This window comes from Lepisosteus platostomus, chromosome 3 (assembly GCF_059453375.1).
Source record: "Lepisosteus platostomus isolate fLepPlt1 chromosome 3, fLepPlt1.hap1, whole genome shotgun sequence".
NCBI lineage: Eukaryota > Metazoa > Chordata > Actinopteri > Semionotiformes > Lepisosteidae > Lepisosteus > Lepisosteus platostomus.
Genome location: NC_142613.1, coordinates 32,029,667 through 32,051,972, shown reverse-complemented (window position 1 = coordinate 32,051,972; position 22,306 = coordinate 32,029,667). Strand labels below are relative to the sequence as shown.

General features: G+C 36.9%; 2 protein-coding genes across 8 annotated transcripts; one reads left to right on the top strand and one right to left on the bottom strand.

Annotated features, from left to right (window-relative positions):
- Positions 1 to 24: 24 nt before the first annotated feature.
- On the top strand, positions 25 to 11,077 carry armc1l (armadillo repeat containing 1, like). Of its 3 annotated transcripts, XM_088625262.1 has the most exons (8): positions 71 to 117; positions 615 to 776; positions 1,791 to 1,970; positions 4,788 to 4,879; positions 5,838 to 6,024; positions 6,329 to 6,445; positions 7,359 to 7,433; positions 10,235 to 11,077. In XM_088625262.1, exons 2-8 carry the CDS (start codon positions 744 to 746, stop codon positions 10,424 to 10,426), a joined length of 876 nt encoding a protein of 291 aa, XP_088481388.1. In that variant the 5' UTR covers positions 71 to 117; positions 615 to 743; the 3' UTR covers positions 10,427 to 11,077. The 3 variants fall into 3 exon arrangements, with proteins under 3 accessions (XP_088481389.1, XP_088481388.1, XP_088481390.1); XM_088625263.1 differs by lacking the exon at positions 615 to 776 and having other exon boundaries at positions 25 to 117; XM_088625264.1 differs by lacking the exons at positions 71 to 117; positions 615 to 776 and adding an exon at positions 809 to 829.
- A 754-nt stretch (positions 11,078 to 11,831) lies between these two features.
- Positions 11,832 to 22,155, bottom strand: LOC148674739 (bcl-2-associated transcription factor 1-like). Of its 5 annotated transcripts, none has more exons than XM_088625258.1 (12): positions 21,989 to 22,154; positions 20,899 to 21,027; positions 19,147 to 20,028; positions 18,142 to 18,828; positions 17,869 to 18,041; positions 16,320 to 16,425; positions 15,945 to 16,008; positions 14,848 to 15,032; positions 14,004 to 14,172; positions 13,388 to 13,540; positions 12,566 to 12,822; positions 11,832 to 12,136 (listed from the first exon to the last, which is right to left on the bottom strand). In XM_088625258.1, the coding sequence occupies exons 2-11, from the start codon at positions 21,000 to 21,002 to the stop codon at positions 12,589 to 12,591; spliced, it is 2,757 nt and encodes a 918-aa protein (XP_088481384.1). In that variant the 5' UTR covers positions 21,003 to 21,027; positions 21,989 to 22,154; the 3' UTR covers positions 11,832 to 12,136; positions 12,566 to 12,588. The 5 variants fall into 5 exon arrangements, with proteins under 5 accessions (XP_088481384.1, XP_088481385.1, XP_088481383.1 ...); XM_088625259.1 differs by having other exon boundaries at positions 12,610 to 12,822; XM_088625257.1 differs by having other exon boundaries at positions 11,832 to 12,822.
- Between the last annotated feature and the right edge of the window lie 151 nt (positions 22,156 to 22,306).

The following is a 22,306-nucleotide window of genomic DNA, read 5'->3' as shown; positions in this document are numbered from 1 at the left end:
AACGACCAATTGACGTGTACGTCTCTGATACGTGGCCTTAGACTGCCCGCCAATCGGTTTATGTTTCTCAAAATTTGGATTTGATGTTGCTCGTGGCCCTGAAGCGCTGTGCTGAGGGTAAGATAGATATATGTTGTGTTCTTTTGTTATAATTAACATAAAACATTTTTGTTTAAGATTTCTCATTTGAAGTGGTTGTTTAACTGATTGCGGGGCTAATTTAGGTTATACAGGTTTGATATCTTAAACTACCGTAGTCATAAACTCGACTGACTTTAATATCTAAGATCTCCTGTTTTGCACATTTGGAGTCGTAATCAGTACAGTGGTTAGGTTCAATATAGTAAAGAAAACATTTTAAGTCAGGATTTGTACTATTCTCAGAGCTTTACTTATATCGTCTTTAATTTGACTGTGTTTTTGCATTGAAACCAATGCAGTATACAATAGCTGTATTATTTTAAAATTTCGTTACACTGATTTTTAACTTTAAGTTTAATGTACAGTAGGTATAGTTTTACAGAGATCCTGAATATTAACGGAAGAGTTGATTAGATTATCTCTGTTTCTGAGTACCAAGAATAACAGATTAACAGCTTTGTTGTTGACATCAGCGTCCGGAGTTTCCGAATCCCAAACTGATCTTGAACAAAGGCCGAGGAAAACTCGCTGGAGTGGTGGAACTACTGACAGTAGTACTGTTGTACCATCGCCACACATATCCATTTCTGGAATATATATATATGTTGCAGCAGAAGGCTGCTAAAATACTAAAGGTACTAAAGGTATTATTGATATGAGGACTGAAATATTTTGAGAAAATCATGATGTAATTTACAATGTACTGCATTAATACACGTTAATAATATCAACATAAAAATGCTGATAAACAGAAATTGAACCGGGCAGGAAAACATCACTCTGCAGGGTCACTCCGTATTTGTTATATTAAGATAAAAGACGGCACAAAGTTGGTAAAAGTGATTTACCCGTCTTTTGAGAGAGCAAATATATTACTAACATATTCTTGAGCTATATCTGTATCTGGGTTTGTATCACAGCCTTTTCAGTTCTGAAACAATGTATGTAGACCTTTTAAAAGTAATCACTTTTACAATAATATTCCACCTCCCCCCAATTGTTAGTGAGGTATTCAAACTACTTTTTTAAGTTAAATGAAAAACATCTTAACCAAATCTTTTCATGTGATATGATGAAATCCAAGACTGAACAAGCCATTTTAGAAATTGTTTGTGCTACAGAGAAGCCGAAGGAGATTGAAAGCTTCAGCATTGAAAATACAGTATGTCCAAGTAATCTCTAATGTGCATTTCTGCTTATATGGCAAAAAATGCTGTAATCATAAGAATATTCAGCTCTGTGGAATCTGATGTGCCAGATTTTACTAAATCAGATGAAATGAAAACCAACATAGAGGTGTATGGTGGGGGTGAAGATACCATTGATTTAAATTGAGCACTTGCATGCTGTGAGCAGGGTAACACTGAATAGGAAAGCTGCTGTACGTTAGTGACAGTGGACATAATACAATTTATCCGCTAGATTGTAGGTGATGCTATCTATCCCCTGACCATGTATAAACACTTATCCAGGATCTATTAGGATTTGATGGCTCAAATGAGAGTTTTCGATCAAATCACTTTACTAGTATGTTTCATTTAAATCTGGAACAAATTATGAAATTTTTAATTTTGATTGACACATGGAATGACTCTCAATATTCAATATTTGTATAAAACCAAAACCGTCGCATGTTTTTTGTCTTGCAGTTGCAGTATAAACGAGAGCCTGTAAAGATGATGGACGCACTGGCAGTTGTGACACAACTGAGAGATTTGGCCTCAGAGCCACAAAATAGGGAAGCTATAGTCCGGGATCAGGGATGCCTTCCTGGACTAGTCTTATTTTTAGACCATCAAGATGCACAAGTGCTGTACTCTACATTGCAGGTTGGTCTGACAGTAGTGTTTTTGTACGTGTTTATGCTAGTTAAAGGGGAACTGCAGTTTTTAGATTTGAGGATTAGAAAGAATCAACATTGATGAGTGCATTTCAAACCACAATGAAAGTAAAATGTGCACAGTAACATGTAAAGCCTCCAATTTACATAACCAAAAAAGCCAAAATTTCCAGGTGTGGGCAGTGCCATATTCTGCGGTTCAGAACGAGGCAACAAAACCTCCCGTGACATAAAGTGTCTCTGTTACACTGTAAACAAGCAGGATTGTGAATACATCTGTTTTAATCCAATAGAAACATTGCTGCTGACTTTGAGACAGTTTTGCTGACAAATACGTCTTGTTAACTCTGCCTGCAGATCACGTTGGAACATAATTACAGTGAAATGTCTGCTGCACAGCCTGTACTTATTCGCTGGTACATTGCATTACATTAGTCGTTACAGTGACTAGTGAGCAGGAAGGGCACTTCACATCACAATTTGTGCGAACTCTTGCTCTCACCCATGGCTAGACCAGGAGTTTGTGACAGGATGTAGACCACACTGTACTTTCACTTTCAAGTTCAAGATTTTGTCCTTAATTCGAAATATGTAAAATGTTTCTATACCGTCAATGAATTTATTTTGTTACTGACATTTAATTACCGGTCTAAGAAATTGGGAATGCAGTTCTCCTTTAAATACCATTTGTCTGTAGTGCTGTTAGACACAATGATAGCAATTCATTTGAAGTCTGTTTATTTCAATGTTTTGGTATGATTTAAAATAGCTATGCTTACTTACATCCCTGTGGGGTTGTAATGCTTCCTATTACTTAAAACCTGTGACAGAACGTGAGAATGTGAGACCCTTTATTTCCTGTCTTCTCTTATTTCATTAGCTCAAGATTTGATCCACTGGTTAAATTGAATCTAGCAGTGCAATTACCTCATTCCCTTGTGGCAGTTCTTGAATATTTTAACGTCAGTCTAATGGAAAATAATGTAATCCTTTAAAATGAAACCTTAATGCTTTACATATGTACTATATTCACCTAAGGTTAAAGTCTTCGTACATCTTAAAAGTAAGCTAGAAATCCCAAAGGTTTCATTTTGAATTCCCGGAGGGCTGCAGTGTTTTCTTATTCAAATTCTGTATCTTTATTTATCTGATTTAACTCATCTCATAACTTTTGTAAAACCATAGAATGTTGTTTTTAAATATTTTTAACTATATTAATCTATCTAAATATAAAATGTACCGATGAAGCATATTTCTTGACATTCTTTGAGATTTGTCTAAGCTAAAAGTAACAAAACAGGCAAGATGTGGCCAACAAACATCTCTTTTGGACATTTTTGATCATATTTTAGAAGAGAGGGGGTGTTAGTATTAACAGTCTGAGTTGAAATAATATTTAAAATGTTAAGTCAGTCCCTACTCCAGTGGGGAGTAAGTACAAGCAGATTATTAAAGTTTAGCATTCAAGTCTCCAATTTTATTCTTGCCTCTGATGGAATACGAACAATAAACATAACAACAGAAAGACTTACAGATTGGATGACATTTCTTGCTCCAAAATTCTAAAAATGTTATACAGTAGTTTTAATAACATTGTACACGGGTCACAATTTTTCATGCCCCTGTTGTTAGTGTTTTATAAATTCCCTTCTAGCTGGGATTACACTGACTAGACATCTCCTCTAGTGTGCAATGAGTTTATGACAATTCGGAGAGGAAATTGATTAACTTTCCCTAATGAAGACCTGTTCTTAATCTTGCAAGCCCTTTAGTTTTCTTTAAGACTGTCAGACAGTTAACTGACATCATAAAGTAGAAATGACTCAACATAAACAGATTTTTTATAGGTAGCTTCTTCCTACTCAGGACCATAAACTTATTTCCATTTTGAAATCTGGTCATTTTTCGTTACTGCACTGAAATCCTGTGAAGTCGCTTGTTAACATAGCACATGCTTTTTATACAGTTATTAGCTTTAGTTAAAGAGTTAAAGATATTCATCTCTCTAGCTCACTATTTGCTTTTGGAGGGCATGGCAGTATTTCCATATGTCAAACATAAAAGCTAAGCTAGGGAAAAAGAAATAAATGCAAAACATGTAGTAACATGTAGATCTTAAATGTGTGTGAACATGAGTGAAAATAATATTAATAAAACTGCATATAAAGGTTCTAAAGAAAATTATTTACTGTAGCAATCTGTAATATATCATTTGGGCCTGTGGTAAAATTGCCCGTGCAAGCTGAATTATGGAAGTGAGAACTGTGATATATGAATCACAGTTAATATATCTGTATACTACTGCATATTGATGACAATCGAAACAAGTTCTTAAGATGCACGTCTTTTATTGACTTTGGGGTTTTGCATTTTTAAACACATGTTCATGTTTGGTTTCAACACCATGAAATTTAAGATGTACTGTAAATGTCATAAGTCTTGAAATTTTGATTTTTGAATGTTGTTAATGTGAGAATTTACAGAAAAAGAAATGAAACAGGCGCTTCATAAGACTGTTCTTACAAGGCTTTTGAGCCATCTGGTCTCATCAGAAAGGGCTTCTGTCAGATTAGATTAACTCTGCTATGTCAACATTTTAATTGTTTATTTTATTCTCTTTCATGTGATTTCTCTTTTCAGTTGTCTGTGTACATGGTGCCAAAAAGACCGAGAGGCGATGTATTAATACATTAAACAGACATAGCAGATACCTGCAATACATTACATTATGAATGTTGTGAAACCTTTATATATATGTAAACAAATATTGTTAAATACATCTTTGCTTTCTTGTTTAACGTTTTAGACTCTTCGTTACCTAGCAGAATGTCCTTCAAATGTAGACACAATGAAGAATGAACTTGGTATGATAGTGAGCTTGAGGAACTTAATGGAAAGGTAAGTTATCACCAGGCTATAAAAATGTTTCATTTCATTCAGATGGAAAGTGACAGGATTTTTTTACAGATAAATATATGAATCATGGTTTGTGATGTACTATTATAAGGGGAAGGGATTCATAATTAAAATGGATTTCTTTCAAAATATTACTAGGCATTTTGGGGTGCTGAATTGTACACAGTAAGCTGGCAATTGAAATACATTTTCCAGTTAACGCAGAAAAAACACAGTAGAAGGCACCTATTGTTGAATGCTTCTAAAATCACCCTGCATGTCGATTTCAACAGTCCACAGTACTAGAAATTTGAATACAATTGGTAGAAGGGAAAAAATGAGGTATGAAATAGTAGAACTTTTATGCTTTTTTGGAAATGAAATTATCTAACCATATATTTTGAAAAAAAATATTCTGACAAAATATTTGCTGATTGTGCTGAGTGAATTACCCTGGATGAAATTGCAGACCACTTTCTAAACTGTGTATTTTAATCTCAGCAGATTCTGTTTTTTCCAGCAAGAAAGCAACATCAAACATTTTCCCCACCTCTTGTATCCCCTTAGCACTCACGTTGACAAAAACTGTATATTTTATGTATTTCTTTCACTATATATGGCCAATAATTAAACTTCATTAGAAAAAATGATAAGGGATGTAAAAGCACAAAATGCACCAGAGTGTCAAACATTTCAAAATTTCCATTTGGTGATACGTTATGTATGAGAACACCAAACGGGTATCTATAACTGAAACTTTAACAAGTGATGCACAGATGTATGGATTTGTCTGCAGTATCAATTTGTCAAATTACTAAAAAATTGGTCCTGATTGATGGCCTGCCTGAATTAAAGCAGACCTTTGCAACATGAGCAATTTATATAATTTGTCCATATTTATTTAAGCTTTCTGGGATTTGTAATCCATGTTGAGACATTTTCCTTTTGGATTTCGTTGTAGGGAAGGCCCCAACAATGATATTCCTTTTTTAGCAAAGGAAGTTTATGAGGTTTTGACCAGTCCTATTAACACTGAACCTAGAACTCCAGATGGACCCAAAAGGAAAGCGAAACCACAATTCTTCATTAATAGTTCAAACAAGAAGGCCAAATCAGTCACCCTTCATATCCAAGGAATGGACAGTATGGTATGTTTTTTTGTTATACAGTATTGACAGAACATATATCTTCTTTCAAGAGGTTATTCTTATTTTATCTTTGAGGAAAAAATACATATGTACATTAAGGAGACACTTTAAGGTATTATTACTAATACTTGGCTTCTACATTAAAAAATGGGGTTCATGAAGATGGTGAATTCTGTTGTGTCAGTGAGTGACTACATTTTTACTGTGACTTAAGGATTTGTGATGTACTATTTTTGTCATTTTTATAATTTGGAATCTAATCTTTTATATTGGTCCACATGAAACTGTTTATACTGATGTTTAGGATCACAGAGGCCTTTGTGAAGAAGCTTTACTGAGGGTCAAAGGAGTGATCAGCTTTACATTTCAAATGGCCCTCAGGAGATGCACTGTACGGATTCGGTCTGATCTGCCTACTGAAGTAAGTACTTGAATTCCAGGCCTTATTGCTGAGATGGGGTGTTAAAATTTGACAAGACTGTTTGCTGAAACTCCTTTTGAATCAACAGTTTCAAAAACCTGTTGTTATTTTCAATATCTGATAATAAATTAATCTGTTAATTAGAACTAATGATCCTCCTTGCTGGGGTGTGTGGCTGTCCATGCACCAAATGAATTATCTGTCAATCAAACAAAGGGATTGGCTTCCTTTTAAGTCTTCTTATTGCGTACTTCATAAAGCCCTAGCTGGAAGAGTAAATTGAGATTGAGGCATTTCCTGGGACAATATTTGGAATAATACAAATTCTGCCTCGAAAAATCTCAGCTATAAGAACTTTAAAGTTCCTTCAGAGGGTATCTTCTGTAAAACCTGTCCAAGGGATGTTGTGAGCACATTTGTAAACATGGAGTAGATATCATCTTCTTTGCTGATTATTCTAAAGGTGTAGTTCTGTGTTATCACTAATCTGGGCCTCCCACAGAAGTAGGAACAGATTTGGTTGTCTGGTGTGACAGTGACTAAAAAGTTGCTGGTGCTTTGTTGGAAGCCTCTCAATCAATTTGTATTAATCATTTTTCTGGTCTATCTGAGATCCATTATGCCAGTAGGGGGCAGTAGAGGCTTGGAGTTCTACTGCTGACAAAAAACCAATGGGAGCTCCATTGTTGTTGACTATATTTGTAATTGTAGGGGTTGAAAAATAGTCAAAGTATAGACCTTTGGTAGAAACTTGGGAGGAGAATACAATTAAGGGAGTGGGTGGGTGGCCTTTTGTGTATAGTGGGGGAAGTATCTTCTTTTATTCTTGTATTCTGTTTGAAAAATTAATAGAATAAACATTGCAGTTTTCCATGATTTTCTGATGAGTTAGAACATGCATTTCTGTCTACAGTCTTTGGCATCAGCTATTGCAGCAACTAAAGTGCTTACAGCGCAGCAGATTGTGAAAAATGAAACTGGAGAAGAGGTAAAAAGTATTTTTTCTTTAGAATAAAGAAATCTTATTGATTTGGGAATCTTAGTTGTCTGGGGTAATTCCTAGACATTTTTCTTTATGAAATGGCAGAATGAGAATTGCAGATAAATAATACACATGACACTGTCTCTAGTTTTAGAGAAAGTTTTGGGCAGAATTCTCTTTTATACAGATTTCTCTCCCCACCTATTAGTTTCTTCCTGCTAAGTTCTTTTGACTTAGTGATTCTGCCTGAACTCAAGTCCTGCACAGGACTAAATTTGAATCCCACTAATTCTGAATGTGCCCATGATATTTTAAATTGTGCAATGCCACCCCCACACCCTTAGTCAGTTTTTAATTTAGGAATGACATTTACTATTTCAGTATTGTAGGTGTGTCTAAAAGCACACTAATTCACTACATAATTAATATATATAACATTTGATAAGCTAATTCACATTTAAACATCCACAGTTTTAACAGTTAATCACAGCTCTAAATTACCATAAACAAAAATCAAGTCACTGACTGTGCCTTCTGTACTGGGTCCTGCCACATGAGCACTGGTGCTCTCTCACACACTGTACTGGAATGTGGTGCATGTGTTACATCATAGTAGTTTTGTGTGACTTCAGTCACAATTTGTCTGAAGAACCTCCATAAATCCATTTATCTTTTCGGCAGACCTGCTAAATTCTTGGTAATGAGGTGTGAAGATGAAAGTTAATGTTTTAGTTTCACCTGGGTGAGGGATCAAAAGCAGGTCCAGTCAGAACCCCACTCTTTTTACATGGAACGAGCCAGGGAGCTGTTGCAAGGTATATATTGGATGTAAAATGATAATGCACAAGTAGGTCACTAGAAATGTGAAATATACTGTGACTTCAGAAAGTATTCACCCCCCATTGATTTTTTTTCTCATTTTGCTGTGTTGCAAAGTCAAATTGAAGCATATTTAAATGGGATTTTTTTCCACTCCTGTAGAAGTAATTATCGATAATGTTAAAATGAAATAAATTATTTAGATGTCTTCAGAATCTTTACATGAAAGTGAAGATTCACATACTTTTCCAACCTAGACTGAATGTTTTATACGATGTGTTCAGTACTGTAAAGAAGTACAATTGTTTGTGTGTTATTAGTTTAAGCAGATTGTGTTTGTCTATTTATGTGACTTAGTTGAAGATCAGACCACATTTTTAGAGTAATTAATGCAGAAATTCAGGTAATTCCAAAGGGTTCACTAACTTCTTCTTGCAACTGTATATTAAAAATACAAATCTGATAATTACTTAATTGATTATTAAGTATTCACCCCCTTTGTTTTAACAAGGTATTCAATTATCTTGAGAGATCACACTAAATACATTAACAAGGTACACCTGTGTTCATTTTGAATCCACCTGTGTTCAATTCCTTGATTGCACAATAAATATCACTGACTTTGTGAGGTCTCACAACTAAAACAGCAGATCAGGTCAGTCCTGCTGTCATGAAGACCAAGGAACTGCCCGTGGAAATTTGAGATGAAGTTGTTAGGAGGAAAAAAGCTGGAGAAGGTTTTAAAAAGATTGGCAAAGCTTTGAACCTTCCTAGGAGCATCGTGAAAGTCCATTGTAACAAAATGGAAAAAACATGGCACAAACCAGACACTACTAAGATCAGGCCGTCCTACCACAATGAGCAACTGGACAAGAAGGGGAATTGTTAGAGAAGTGACCAAGAGGCCAGCTACAACACTGAGAGAGTTGCAGAGCCACTGTCCAGACATCAACAATCATTTCAGCACTTCACAGATTCGGCCTGTTTGGGAGAGTGGCTAGAAGGAAGCCACTTCTGAGAAAGGCCAATATTAAGTCACGCCTGGAGTTTGCTAGAAGCCATGTGATAAAACCTTTTGGAAGAAAATTTTGTGGTCTGATGAGACTTAAGTTGAGCTCTTTAGCCTGAAAGCAAAGCGCTATGTTTGGCGCAAACCAAATACAGCCCAACACCCAGGAGCGCCATCCCTACCGTCAAGCATGGTTGTGGCAGCATCATGCTCTGGGGTTGATTTTCAGCAGGAGGAACTGGAAAGCTTGTTGCTATCAAGGGCAACATGGATGGAGGCAAATACAGGCAAATCCTTGAGGAGAACCTGTTCCAGTCAGCCAGAGATCTGCGTTTAGGGCGAAGATTCATTTTCCAGGAGGACATTGACCCAAAGCACATGGCAAAAACAATCAAGGAATGGCTTGAAAAAAAGAAGGTTAGTATTTTGGAATGGCCCAGCCAGAGCCCAGACTTGAATCCAATTGAAAATCTGTGGTATGACCTGAAAATTGCTGTCCACCGACACTCTCCATCTAATTTGGCAGAGTTGGAGCAAATTTACATTGAATGAATAGGCACAAATTTCACAATCTAAATGTACAAAGCTCATACAGACATACCCAAGAAGACCCAAGGCTGTAATTGCTGCTACAGGATTATGTACAAAGTATCGACTTGGGGTGGGTGAATACTTTTGTAAATGAGACATGCAAGTCTTTCATTCTAGAGAAACAAATGTTCTTGAATAAAACATTTTTTGATTCATAAATGTGTTGAATTTCTATTATATTATAAAAAATATTTCAATATGTTAAAATTTGGAGATGTAGCAGGAACAAAATGTGAAAAAATTCAAGGGGGTGAATACTTTCTGAAGGCACTGTAGGTGAGTGGAAGTTTAAGATCTTCCCAAACTTTAGTTTAAGACTCCATTAAGTTAAACTAACATTTTCATGGAAGCTAGTTGTTCACAGGTTTGTGTTTCATTTTGGATGTAGGTTTTAATTCCAATCAGAGCTACAAATGCCACAGTGCAAGAGAACTCCTCTTTGCCAGATTACCTGCCTGAAGATGAGAGTCCAGAGAAAGAAGCAGACAAGGCCATTTCACGAACTGGAGCAAAGGAGGATTCAAATGGAAGCTGGCTAAATGCTGCTGCAAGTTTCCTAACCAAAACATTTTACTGGTGATGTCAGAGACATTAATATTTTTTGTTTTTCTTTAGTTTTAAATTGTATCTGTTTTGTCTTACAGATTTCAGTATCCAACTGTGATGGATATTTATGTGTGTACAGTTGTCTTGAAATGTCAATCGCTTTTAACTGTTTTTACATGTAAATATTTTCAATACTGAGATGTTTGGAACAAGTCAAGAGTAGGTTTTTTAAGATTTAGGTTTTGCACTTAGAGGGAAAAAAACTACGTTGTTTTATAGTCAGTTTAATGGATTGGAATTGCTGGACACTATGATAGTGCAGTTTGTATACAGTACCAATTCATTTAAAAGCCCACATAGAGAATGAAAGCTGCCTTCCTCCTTATATATATCATTATGTTGTGAACAATACAGTTATAAGGGAAGTAGTAATGATGCAATATAAAAAAACTAAAATCATTCCATAAGAAAAACTGGCACCATGTGAGGAATACAGGATAAGAGGAACTAATTCTCCTTATATTTGATGGTATGCCTATGAAAAGAACTGCCTTTGAATTGAATCTGGACACTCAAAATGTACATTAGCTGTTAATATTTCACTTTTGCAAAACCTGTTTAAAGAATGCCTTCAGTCTACTTAGAAATTGTGTAACTGCACAATAAATTGTTTGTTAAAAACTGACATTCACTTCAAATATTTCTTCAATACCACATTTGGACTAGCTTTTATAATTATCTGAAATAATTATGGGTTTCCTCCAGAAATTCTGTTTGGAAGCATTGTGCATTTAGTTGCAGTTGTATCTCCGAGGTCCTAGGTGAATTTTTACACCTGTGAAGGGCCAGTATCATCTTTGAAAAACATCCATATACCATTGAAGTACTCTCACAAAATAAGTTTTCTTTTTCCTGGCAAATCTACACTGTCTCTATCTTGGGAAAAGCTAAAGTGGGTGCACTGACACTTTTGTACCTTGCATGTGCAATGATACTGATTTTATCTTATCAGTTTATTATACTGTAAAGTATAACATGCTGGAAGGTCCTTAGCAGCCTTCAGCAGTGTTTTGCAGTACTAAACCGCACTGCACTGCAATCATACTCAAAGAGACTTATATGAATTCCAGCATTTAAAAAAGAACAACGTTAGAAAATCATTTACATATGTACTGCTGCATAAGATGACAGTCTTATCCAGTAAATGTTAAATGTTCAGAAAATAAGTGTTCCTATGTAATGCCATTTGTACAGAATGAATTCCAACTACTTAAACACCAGTTCATTTAGAATACATTTAACCATACCACTGAGCTCTTTTTATGCTATTGTGGTGAATGAGTACTCTGTTTATCTTTAAGCAGATGCAAGCTGGTGTATTTGATCAAAACATAACTTATGGTAGGTTCACAGTTCAGTAAAAACATACAAATACAAGAAACTGTTATAAGATTTTATTAACAGTCACTAAACCACATTGAATTCAACTACTTAAATTCTAAAAGTGAATTCACATATTTAACAAATATGGTATCTAATTTGTTGTTGTTTTTTTTGGTTACAGTTAACATTCAGTCTAATATGCCAGATACAGGAAAAAGTATATTTTAAATGGTGAACTAACATTCACTAAAAAAAAGTTCAATACTGATAGAGAACAGAAATCGCAATAAGAAAAATGTTGAACGTGATTGAGTGGCATAGAAGACTTCATGTTTCATTTTCTCTGTTCAACTTGTCACTCCTGGGAAGAAAAGAAATACATAAGTTTTGTTTCCAACTTGAATACACTTTCCATTGAATGTTGTCCAAAAAGGGGTGTGGACTCCACAGCACTTCATCTGCTTAGTGGTCAAGTGATAGCAAAATGAGGTTGCAGCTGTTGCTTGCGTTTCAGTTATACTAAAGTGAAGCATAAACTTGTCAACTAATTATTCTGAAACTGGACTCCTAGAAACTAAAACACATTAAATTTTCACCTGTAAATCTCCTTCATAACATTACAGAAATTTTACGACCCATTATCCTCATGCAAGATGAAGGCAACGGGTTAACGCCATCCAAAACCCCATTTTTTTATCCATTATTTGGAGATTAATGAAGGTACACTTTCATTGTACTTAGATTTAACAAAAGCACTGCACAATTATTCAAAGAAAATAGATTTAGTCACCTGAAGCTGGCAGTAAGAAATTTTTAAATTCCCTCTGACTCTACCTTCTCATCTTTTCGTTTATCTTTTCTCTCTTCGTCGTTCTCTACATCATCATCATCGTCTTCCACATTTCCCTCACACTGATACTTATCATGTGTCCACTTGGGACTGCTGCTGGACTTTTTGAAACTGAATCGCCCTCTGCCTCGCTGAAAGATGCCACGTCCCCTTCCTCTTTTGGCCCAGTAATCGACACCATCATCCCTGTCATCATGCTACAAGATAAGACAAATGTGCGCATTCAATAAGTGTAGTGCTAATGTGCATTTCACCGACTAAAGAATAGCATCCTCTTTACATTCTACTATGACAAAGATATCAGATTCACGAACACTATACATTATACACAAAAAATCTGTATAATTCAGACCTGTACTAATTATTACTTTACCATGCATTTAGTGAAGTTCTATCAGATATAGTAGTTTAGGTGGGCAGCTGTGGCGGCATGCGTAGGCTGCAAAGGAACAAGTAATAGGTTTATTGCATGCTGAAAAGAGAAAAAAGAAAACGCAACGTTTCGACCGTGGAGAAGGCTGAAGAAGGCTCCACAGCCGAAACGTTGCGTTTTCTTTTTTCTCTTTTCAGCATGGAATAAACCTATTACTTGTTCTATCAGATATAATTCCTATAGTTCTAAAGGATATAATTCCAGATATCATTCCTTTTATCAATTGGCTCCAATGGGAACAAACAGGGAGCAGGAAATAAAATAACTTGCCAATTCTTTTGTGTATAACAGGAAAAAAAAAACAAGAATAACTTATCAAAGTTACCCACCAGAAAATATTTTTTGCTTTTTGGGGTGTATTCTGGATCCCATTCCTCCTCCTTGGGCCTTTTCTGGAAAGGGATGTTGGGAACACTGGGTCCAGGATTGGGTCCTGAAAAGACACCACGGCCCCGACCTCTTGAGCCTCTGATGCGAAATTGCTAATAAAAAATGAGAAAAGAAGTCAGCAGGTAACTTGAACTAAAAATCCAAATAAGCTTAAGTAAAACACACAATATGAACATCAAAAGCAACAAACCTTGTCAAATATGTCCTCGCAGTCTAAAAAGGTTCCCACTCAAACTTGTTTCAATTATCTAACTTTGCTTCTGCAATGGCCTTGAGTACCACTGCACACTTACCACTCTGTATATGTCTGGTGGTTGAAATGAATTGAAAAAGATTAATTTTCCACAGAACATATTTTCCAAATTCTGGTACAAATACTCTCATGGCTTCAAACCAGCTTTTCATTTTTTAACTGCCTTACTTAGACATGGTCAAGGCACAATGTTCATTTGAGCCAGTGAAATAGAAATAATATGAATTCAATTATAATTTAAGAGTGCTTTCCAGATAAATTAAAAGCAAATGAAGGAGGAGCTTCTTATTCCAAATACTTACAAAAGTCCCCCGTGCCCGGTTTCCTCCTTGGTAGCCCACATAGTCCTTCTGCTCGTGATGGGACTTGTACTCTTCATCCCGTTCTTTCCGGCTATCCTTGTTGTCCTCTCGAGACAGCGATGACGAGGAGGAAGATCTTGAACGCTCTCTTTCCTTGCTTTTGTGTTTGCTGGGAAGGAATTATTTCAGTAGTTACTGTTCATGAAATGTTACAGGAACTTGTAATGTAAACCATTCTCCTACTTGGTGTCAACTGTATGGACAGTTACACAAGTGACATCATATCAACAGGCAACCTTATGAACATAATTCAAGCACTAAAAATGACCTCAAAATAAAACGTATTTTTGTTACAGAACACATTTACCCACTACTATTGTCACTCTTTATAATTAGTTTAAGCCAAGCATGAGGAAAATTTGTCCTTGTGATAAAATTAAAAATACATGTATATACCAACTGAAAATTATTCACAGTTCAGATGTGCCGCATAACCTCTCAACATTCACCAATTCCTGTCCCGTTATAAAGAAGAAGAAAGAAACAAAATGCAATATCAAACTGCAGCTCTTACACAATAAGTTTAAGAAGTGCACTGCAATGAAGTCCAACCTCTTGCTGTAGCCTGGGTTATCTGACATTTTATTTTGTCATTTTTGTTTGCTAATCCAAACTGTCCTCATCCAACATAAGGCGCAAGAAAGAAAAGATTACTGCTGTAAAACAAAATTTTATTTGCATATAAATATCGCAGTAAATTTGCAGAAAAGAATGATTACATTAAAAAAGTCTGAAATTAGAAAGAATAAAGGGATTGGTCGACAAGTGTGTGGCCAGTGCTTACCCATCATCCTTGTAGGACTTGTAATCTTTGTAGTCCTTGAATTCTTTGCCCAGCTTGTCCAGTTTTCTCGATGGGCTGGGCTCACGGGAACCCCTGGAGTCGTCTCGATCTCTGCTCCTCTCCTTCCGGCGGCGATCAATATCATGCCTCAAATCCGCTGCGTCGCACCTTGATTTTTTTCCCCCCTTTAGAAAGCACAACAGGATCTTCAGTTTTTCTGACCTGGATTTAACGCATCTTTGGAAACAGTCAAACCAACTGACAATGAAACTTTTAAACTCTACCTGTATCTTAAACACCAACAAACAGTACTCTTTGATAAATGAGTATTATCTTTCACATGATCTTGCATTTGGAAGGTGCAAGGATGACTTTCCCCATCTTCAGAACTCAAATCTCGCAGCGAGAAATCCTTCAACCATCCAAACAATATTACTGTTACAAACAGGAAGTGGGATAATCAATAATTAAAATAATCATAACCGTCAATTGTCATAGATATGCCAAGAATATACCCAAATGGCTGGTATAGCCTGAATCACCCAAGATCTTTATTCTCATAACTCAGTCAGGAGAATATTAAATTCAAGGCAAACTGGGATAAAGAAATATTTATTAACTCCAACAATAACAAACTAAAACAACACACAAGTTACCCCATTTACAAAGCAAGGTGTCTCAGAGGACTATGTTCTGACACCCAGAAAAACCCAGACTGCTAACCCAGTATAAAACCAAAACAGAGAGAGTTAAATCTATATCTTAAATAATCGTTAAGGTTGGTCCAAACAAGGTCCTTTCGCCTGGCATGCTTCTCCTTTTCCTCTGTCTCTCCACTGTCCTCTTATCCTGTCTTTCTGAGTGTCATAAGACCACCTAAGACTCAGTAAACACCTCAGATCCTACTTGGTGCTTTAAAGTCTTGAGAAGTGTAAATGTTGACTTTTATGATTATTGCAAAGATATTAAGCATAATGTATCCATTACATAAACTTGGATAAAGACAAGTTTTCCAATAAGATAAGACCATGTTAGCCACACATTTTTCATTCATTCCTCATTTCCAAGCAATCAAGCATGACTGTATTTCTGATTACCTTGTGGCTATCTTCTTTTAAGATTCTATCCTTCCTAAATGCACTGGGGGAGATGTCAATCCTCCTTGAAAAGGAAAAAATAAAAGACTTTCTTTAATTCATATAGTTTGTATGACTTATATTACTAACAGGCTGCTGAAAAGCAGTTCTGGAAAATCCTAGTAACTTTCAATTTTTCCAAGCAATTTTATAAGGTCTGTATTTTACATGTTTAAAACCAAATTAAGTATCCTTATCAAGAGCATGATGCTGAGGAAAAACAAAAAAGTATAGTTTAGTTGGAAAAATAAACAGTGCAGACAAACACTGTTACAAATTACATTACAGACATTACATATAGGTCTGTTACAGACTGTAGTTCTAAAGAGTTTTTACCTGTGGATCTCAGGACTCTTTTGTCTGACTTCATGCCCTTCAGCAGCTTTCTGATAAGCAGTGAACCGCTCATGGAGGCTCATTCCTGTTGACTTGAAGTAATGCTCTGTTGGTTGCAGAGGAGAAATACTGCCCAGTTAGTTTTAATTCCACCTATTTACACGTCTCAATAGTGGGTCAGTGGAGACGGATAAAGGAAAGAACAATCAAGATACCTAGCAGAAGAAAAAAAAGTAGACAAATTACAGATACTGAATTTTCCCATTACAAGGCTTCAAAAAGTATGCACACATTACAATCAGTGGGAAACCCACAAACTATATAGGCTCAAACTACCTACCTACTGTTCAGTGATAATTTATTTAGGTATAAAGACTGGTAATTAATCCCTATTACCACAGCTCACTTTCAGAACCTTAGTGAAAAAAATAGTCTGAACAATAGCAAATTACTATGCCTTTTTAATTTGACAAAAAAGTATTCAAAATTTATGCTTAACTACATTCTGTTATCTGTTAAGCAGCAACAAGGTATTGAACCTCAATTACTTTTATTACTTTGTTAAAATCTTTTATGAAAACAAGATAACTAAACAGAATATCATATCACAATAAAAAAGTTTTTCCCTTCAGAAAAATGGATAAGAATATTGTTAAATGATTAAACACAAAATTTTACCCAACTAAAGGTTTACTGTGATCTCCAACCTCATTAGTGCCATAACACAAAAACATAAATTTAGGATCTGTTAACACAAATCACTGACTGAATTACTGACTCTTAAGTTCAATCATAACATTTTAATTACATATACTGTACCCAAAGAAAAATCTGTTTAAATCTGAGACAACCTATGTGCAATCTTATATTTCAAAGGCTTAGGTTGGAGAACACAACTGTAATATTGCTTCAAAAACAGAAAATCGTTTTTTTGGTAACAAATACATCCATATTTCAACTTACCGCCTCATTTCCAGAAAATGTCTCATAACCAATCACTAACACGTGAACCAGTCACTATAAGTGTAGTGACTCAATCAAACCCAACATGGTGAAGAGAGGGGTATTGGAGCTAGTAACTGTGATTTTACGCCAGGAACACAGAAGCTTCAACTTTGCCTGTTTTGGCATCTGTATCTTTCAAGTGTAATTACATTGTAACATGGAACTTGGCAATTCAATGCACATTCCAGGACTGCCATGACCTATTTATAATGAAAAAGAAAACATCACTGGGCGAACTCAGCTCTGTATAAGCTATGAGTTTTTGCACATCACCACTAATAAAGTGTAGCACATTTTTTTTAAAAAGCCCTCTTAAAAAAAGCTAAGTATTCAAACAGTGCTGCACAAGCTCCTATTTCCAACAAAATAAGAACAATTTCAATTCTGAAAAGCAAAGATTATACTAGTCACTGCAGAAGCATTCACTACATAGTTGCAAAATAACATTAAAAACGTTGTCAATGTTATTCTTAATTATGCTTTATTTTAATGTCATTTTACAGTTACACTGAAAAAAAAAAATTTAATTATTAAAGATCCATACCTTTGACGTGGTGAACCAAGGAAACAATGTGCTGAATAAAGGACTCTGCTGAATTTTTGTACGCCTGAGGTCTCTTAATGTGGTCAAAGATGGAGCGGAACCCTTGCTCCCCCTTGGTGGAATGGACGAGGGCACTTGCAAGCGACCTGTCACTTGTTAAAGAAGTGCCTGGACTGAATTGAAAAGAAAACAGACAAGAGCAAACTAAATACTAACTTCTTGGACAGCTGCAAATTTCTTTATCAACATCAGGAAAAAAACTTAATAATTTACCTTGGGTCATCATACGCCAAAGATGCGATTTTCACTTTCACCTCAGGCCGAGAAGCCTCACCAGGCACTATTTTCACTCTAGGTGGGCTCTCATCCCTGAGGGCCACCTTCTCCCTCATGTCCAACGTCTTTTGAAGCAGAGGACTCTGGTCAAAGAGCTCTCTGAACCTCTCAGCTTTGGCCTGCTGTGGTGACACAGTCTCCCTCTTGATGGTGATCCTTTCATCATACTTGTCAGTGCCCTTTCCTTCCTCGCCATACTTGTCTTTGTTTAGCCTGTCTAACATATAGCCTGGATTCTTAAACTTGAACATCCTGTCCTCCCCAAACCTTTCATAATCCCTTTCACCCTTAGATGTTTTAATTTTGTATTTACTGCCTTCTTCCTGGCTCTCCACATTCCAGCGGGACTCCACTGGGTAGTTTTTAACCTGCTCTGCCTGAGTGGTCACTTTGAATTGATATGGCTGTCTATAAGCTTGGGATTCATCCTCCTCAGGATCAGGAGAGTCCCCAAGGAAGGGAACTTTTTCACTTTCCTTTTTAACTCCCGGATCTATGCCACCCTGATCACCCCAGTCTCCCTCTCCCCTGCCTTTCTCCTGCAGCCTGTCTTTCTGATGCTCTTTGTCACGCCCATTTCCCCTCTCATGAAGGTATGCTCTTCCTCCATCTTCTTCAGTATACCTGAAAGAAATGAGTCAAAGGTTAAAACAGTAGTCTTCTTAATATAGGAGGTAGCTTCTTAGACATTCTTTACATATTATACGATCAGTTTCTAAAAGAAAAAGCTATGAGGAAATCAATGTAAAAGAACGTACGTATAGCATTTCTGGGCATGCATTATTGTGTGATAATCCTTATTATTTTAATCATTATAAAATATATATGATAGGCAACTGGAAAAGAAACATTAAAATAAATCCCCAAAATATTATATACCAACAAATATAACTATAGTTACACAATCAGAGACGTGAGAACATCTATGGAGTTTTTTATTACCTTTTGAGGTATTTCCCAACTTTTGGGAGGTCCTGCTCATCGCTGTTGGGGAAAAAACCTCTGCTGCTCTGAACAGTAGAAAACGCTTTAGCAGGGCTCCTCCTGGGGGACGTTTGATATGGAGGACTGTCATGGGAGGGACTGTAGTGACCGAGGGGGTCATCAGGACTGTGCTGCAGAGAATGTAAGCGCAATGCAGGGAGGGAGGGGGGACTGATCTTGGAGGCCACCTGGTGCGCCGCCGTATCAGAGCGGGAAGAGCTCTGACTCGGCGGAGTGGGGATGGGAGAAGGGCTGCGATGGGGGCTAGTGTCATTATAAGCCGAAATGCCAATCCAGCTTTCAGTGATTACAGCTGGTGTCCTCTTGAGATCCGATTTAGCGGAGGTGGCGATAGCCGGCTGTTCAGCTTTGCCGTCCCCCTTCTCCTCCTCCAACTGCCTGCCCGAGCCCTCCTCTTTGCCCCCTTCCGACTTCTTGGAGGCTTTGTCCTGGGAGCCACGGCTCTTAGCGGGGGCGGGCGAGCGGCTGTAGGGAGAAGACGAGCGGGAGCTGGAGGAGCGACGGGAGGCGGAGGAGCGTGCCGAGTGGTGGGATTTGCTGCGGGACCTCTGCGATGTTGACCTGCGCTTCGGGGAGCGGGAACGAGATCGCACCCTCCGGGGGCTGCGGGAGTACCGCCGGTTCTGCCAGTTAGGCCGGAACCCCCCCCTGTGGTGGAAGCGGCCGCCACCCTGATAGAAGCCTCTGCCCCGGCCGCGGAATCCGTAAGGGCGCCTCATCCCCCTGTTCATGCGGTAATCCCGTCGGTAATCCCTGGGGTAGATTCGCTCACGTTCTCGACTTCGGGAACGAGAATACGACCTGGTGCGGGATCTAGAACTACAAATAAAACAACAAAACGTGAAAAACTGACTATGCTGCTCTCTATATTGTCTAAACTTCCTTCTAGAGCAGAGATCAATCAATTCACTGCATCATGTAAACATAATCAAAAACGTCAAACAGTTTGTAACAATGGAGAAAAGACACTAGAGGAAAAATGACCCCTGTGATTCCTGGAATGTGTTTACTTAACCACCTATGCTTGCCTGCTTTACAGCACAGCAAAGTGCAACTTAAAAATATTTTTTTTAAAAATGACACATTGCTTGGAAATGTTTTTACCAAGTTACCACACCTTCAAAAATACAAATACATCTCTTACAAAAGAGCTAAGCTCAAGTAGCTGAGCTACTGTGGAAACAACACTATTTGTGAGATCACTTAGCAAGACGCTATCCATCCATTAAAATAAGGCTGAAGGCAAGTCCTCTCTACCCGTGTGGATTAGTGTTCTACGAATACTGACTCAGGAACTTCCATAGTGAAGGAAATCACAGATTTGGTTGTGAATATAACCACATCAAATAATAACCCGTTCTAATAAACTGTGCATTATGTATTATGCAAAGTTATTGTTCTTTTTCATTTATTTCCACTGATGTTAAGACACTGCTAAGAAAATGTATATTAAATATTTAATGAGGAATATAATTTAATACTGTCAACACAGAAATGTTCACATTTGCCATTGTTAAGTGATCAAAAATACACAACCCTCCAATGCAAAGCTGTCAAAAATGACAGCTATTTCTGACTAATTTAAGCACCAGGCAGCCTACTGTGATAAGTTTCACTCAAAATTACAGAATTTTGGCTTTTGCCATAAACAACAGTTTTATGTTTGGTTTGAAGACCTAGGTCCTGTACCTGTATCTCTTTTTCCTTGACCGTGATCTGGACCTTGATCTTGAGCTTGAATGGGACCCAGATCTTGACCTGGAAGTGTGTGATCTGGAGTTGGACCGCACCATTTCTGAGAACTGAGCGTCCTTCAACCTGAAAAAGACCAATACGAAAACACACTCAAGCTCTATATTTACACTTCAGCTTTACCCAAAGGACCCTTCCAACATCTATCGTACGAGTATTTGTTTATTAGTAATTAAGTAATAATTTAACGCACAAAGGATATTAAAACGCTTAAAACTGTTAGTACTCGATATATTATTTTTTGTATCTCGGTCAAATTCACTTTTCACCAACTAACACTTTCTTGATAAGCCCCAAACGTGAAAAAAACAAAAATAATTTTCAGAATTCACGAATCAAGAGCCAAACTAATCCTTGTTTTATGTTTGCTTGTTTGTTTTTTTTTCCATTTGCAAAGGCTATTAATCCCGATATAAACATATAATGAAAATCCAAAAGATCTTGTAAGTAAATGTTGTATATATTTCATCATTTGATCGTGGGCATCCCATGATCGACAGATCTGATTTCGGTATGCTATTTTCCCAAGCATTGTATTAAAAGTTGCCTAAAAGAGATAGATGGTGCTTTAACTTAAAGTATAGTATTCTTATATGCAATTCAACTGATGTAGTTGTTAAGAGCATAAAACTACCTTGTGAAACGTCATGTGATTCAAATCCGTTCGAGTGTACTAACTGTTGTGAAGGGGCTCCAAACGGCACAATAAAAATAAAATGCCAGAATTGTAGCAATTCACAGCTAAATATAATTTACTAGGTTGATTTGGAGGAAAAAAACTTCGATATGTACCGTACATTTTCTTTCTATCTAGACGTAGCTTCAAATCAATTAATTATTCTTAGCTAAATTAAATAAGAGACATTCTTTTCATTTCTGTTTACGCTTTTCACACTGCAAGTCATAAACTGTAATTTAACACCGCAGGCCATTTTGCGAGAAATCGGTTCCCCATGAGCACTTGGTACCTCCACTAACAAAGGAAAAATAAACGTCGACGAAAAGCAGTGATTCATTTTTTTCTTACCGCACAAAACCTTATCGTTTGTTTGCAAAGCAACCGTATTTCTCTTCTTTGCTTCCAATGCAATCTCCAGTCACTAACCTCTTACCCTCACTAATATGTTTTTCTTCAGACGCAAAATTTACTCAATCAATCAAGCGGAAATCCAGGGTTAAAGGAGTCATCGCATCACCCCTGGCAACCGAACAATTTCCGTTTTGATATCCATTCCATGTTTTTTGTTCATTGCGCCACCTGCCGTGGGGAGGCTTGGTACATAAACCGTGTTCGGCGTAATTTCATTTGACTGTTAAATAACGCCGAACAGAAACGTCAATTCCA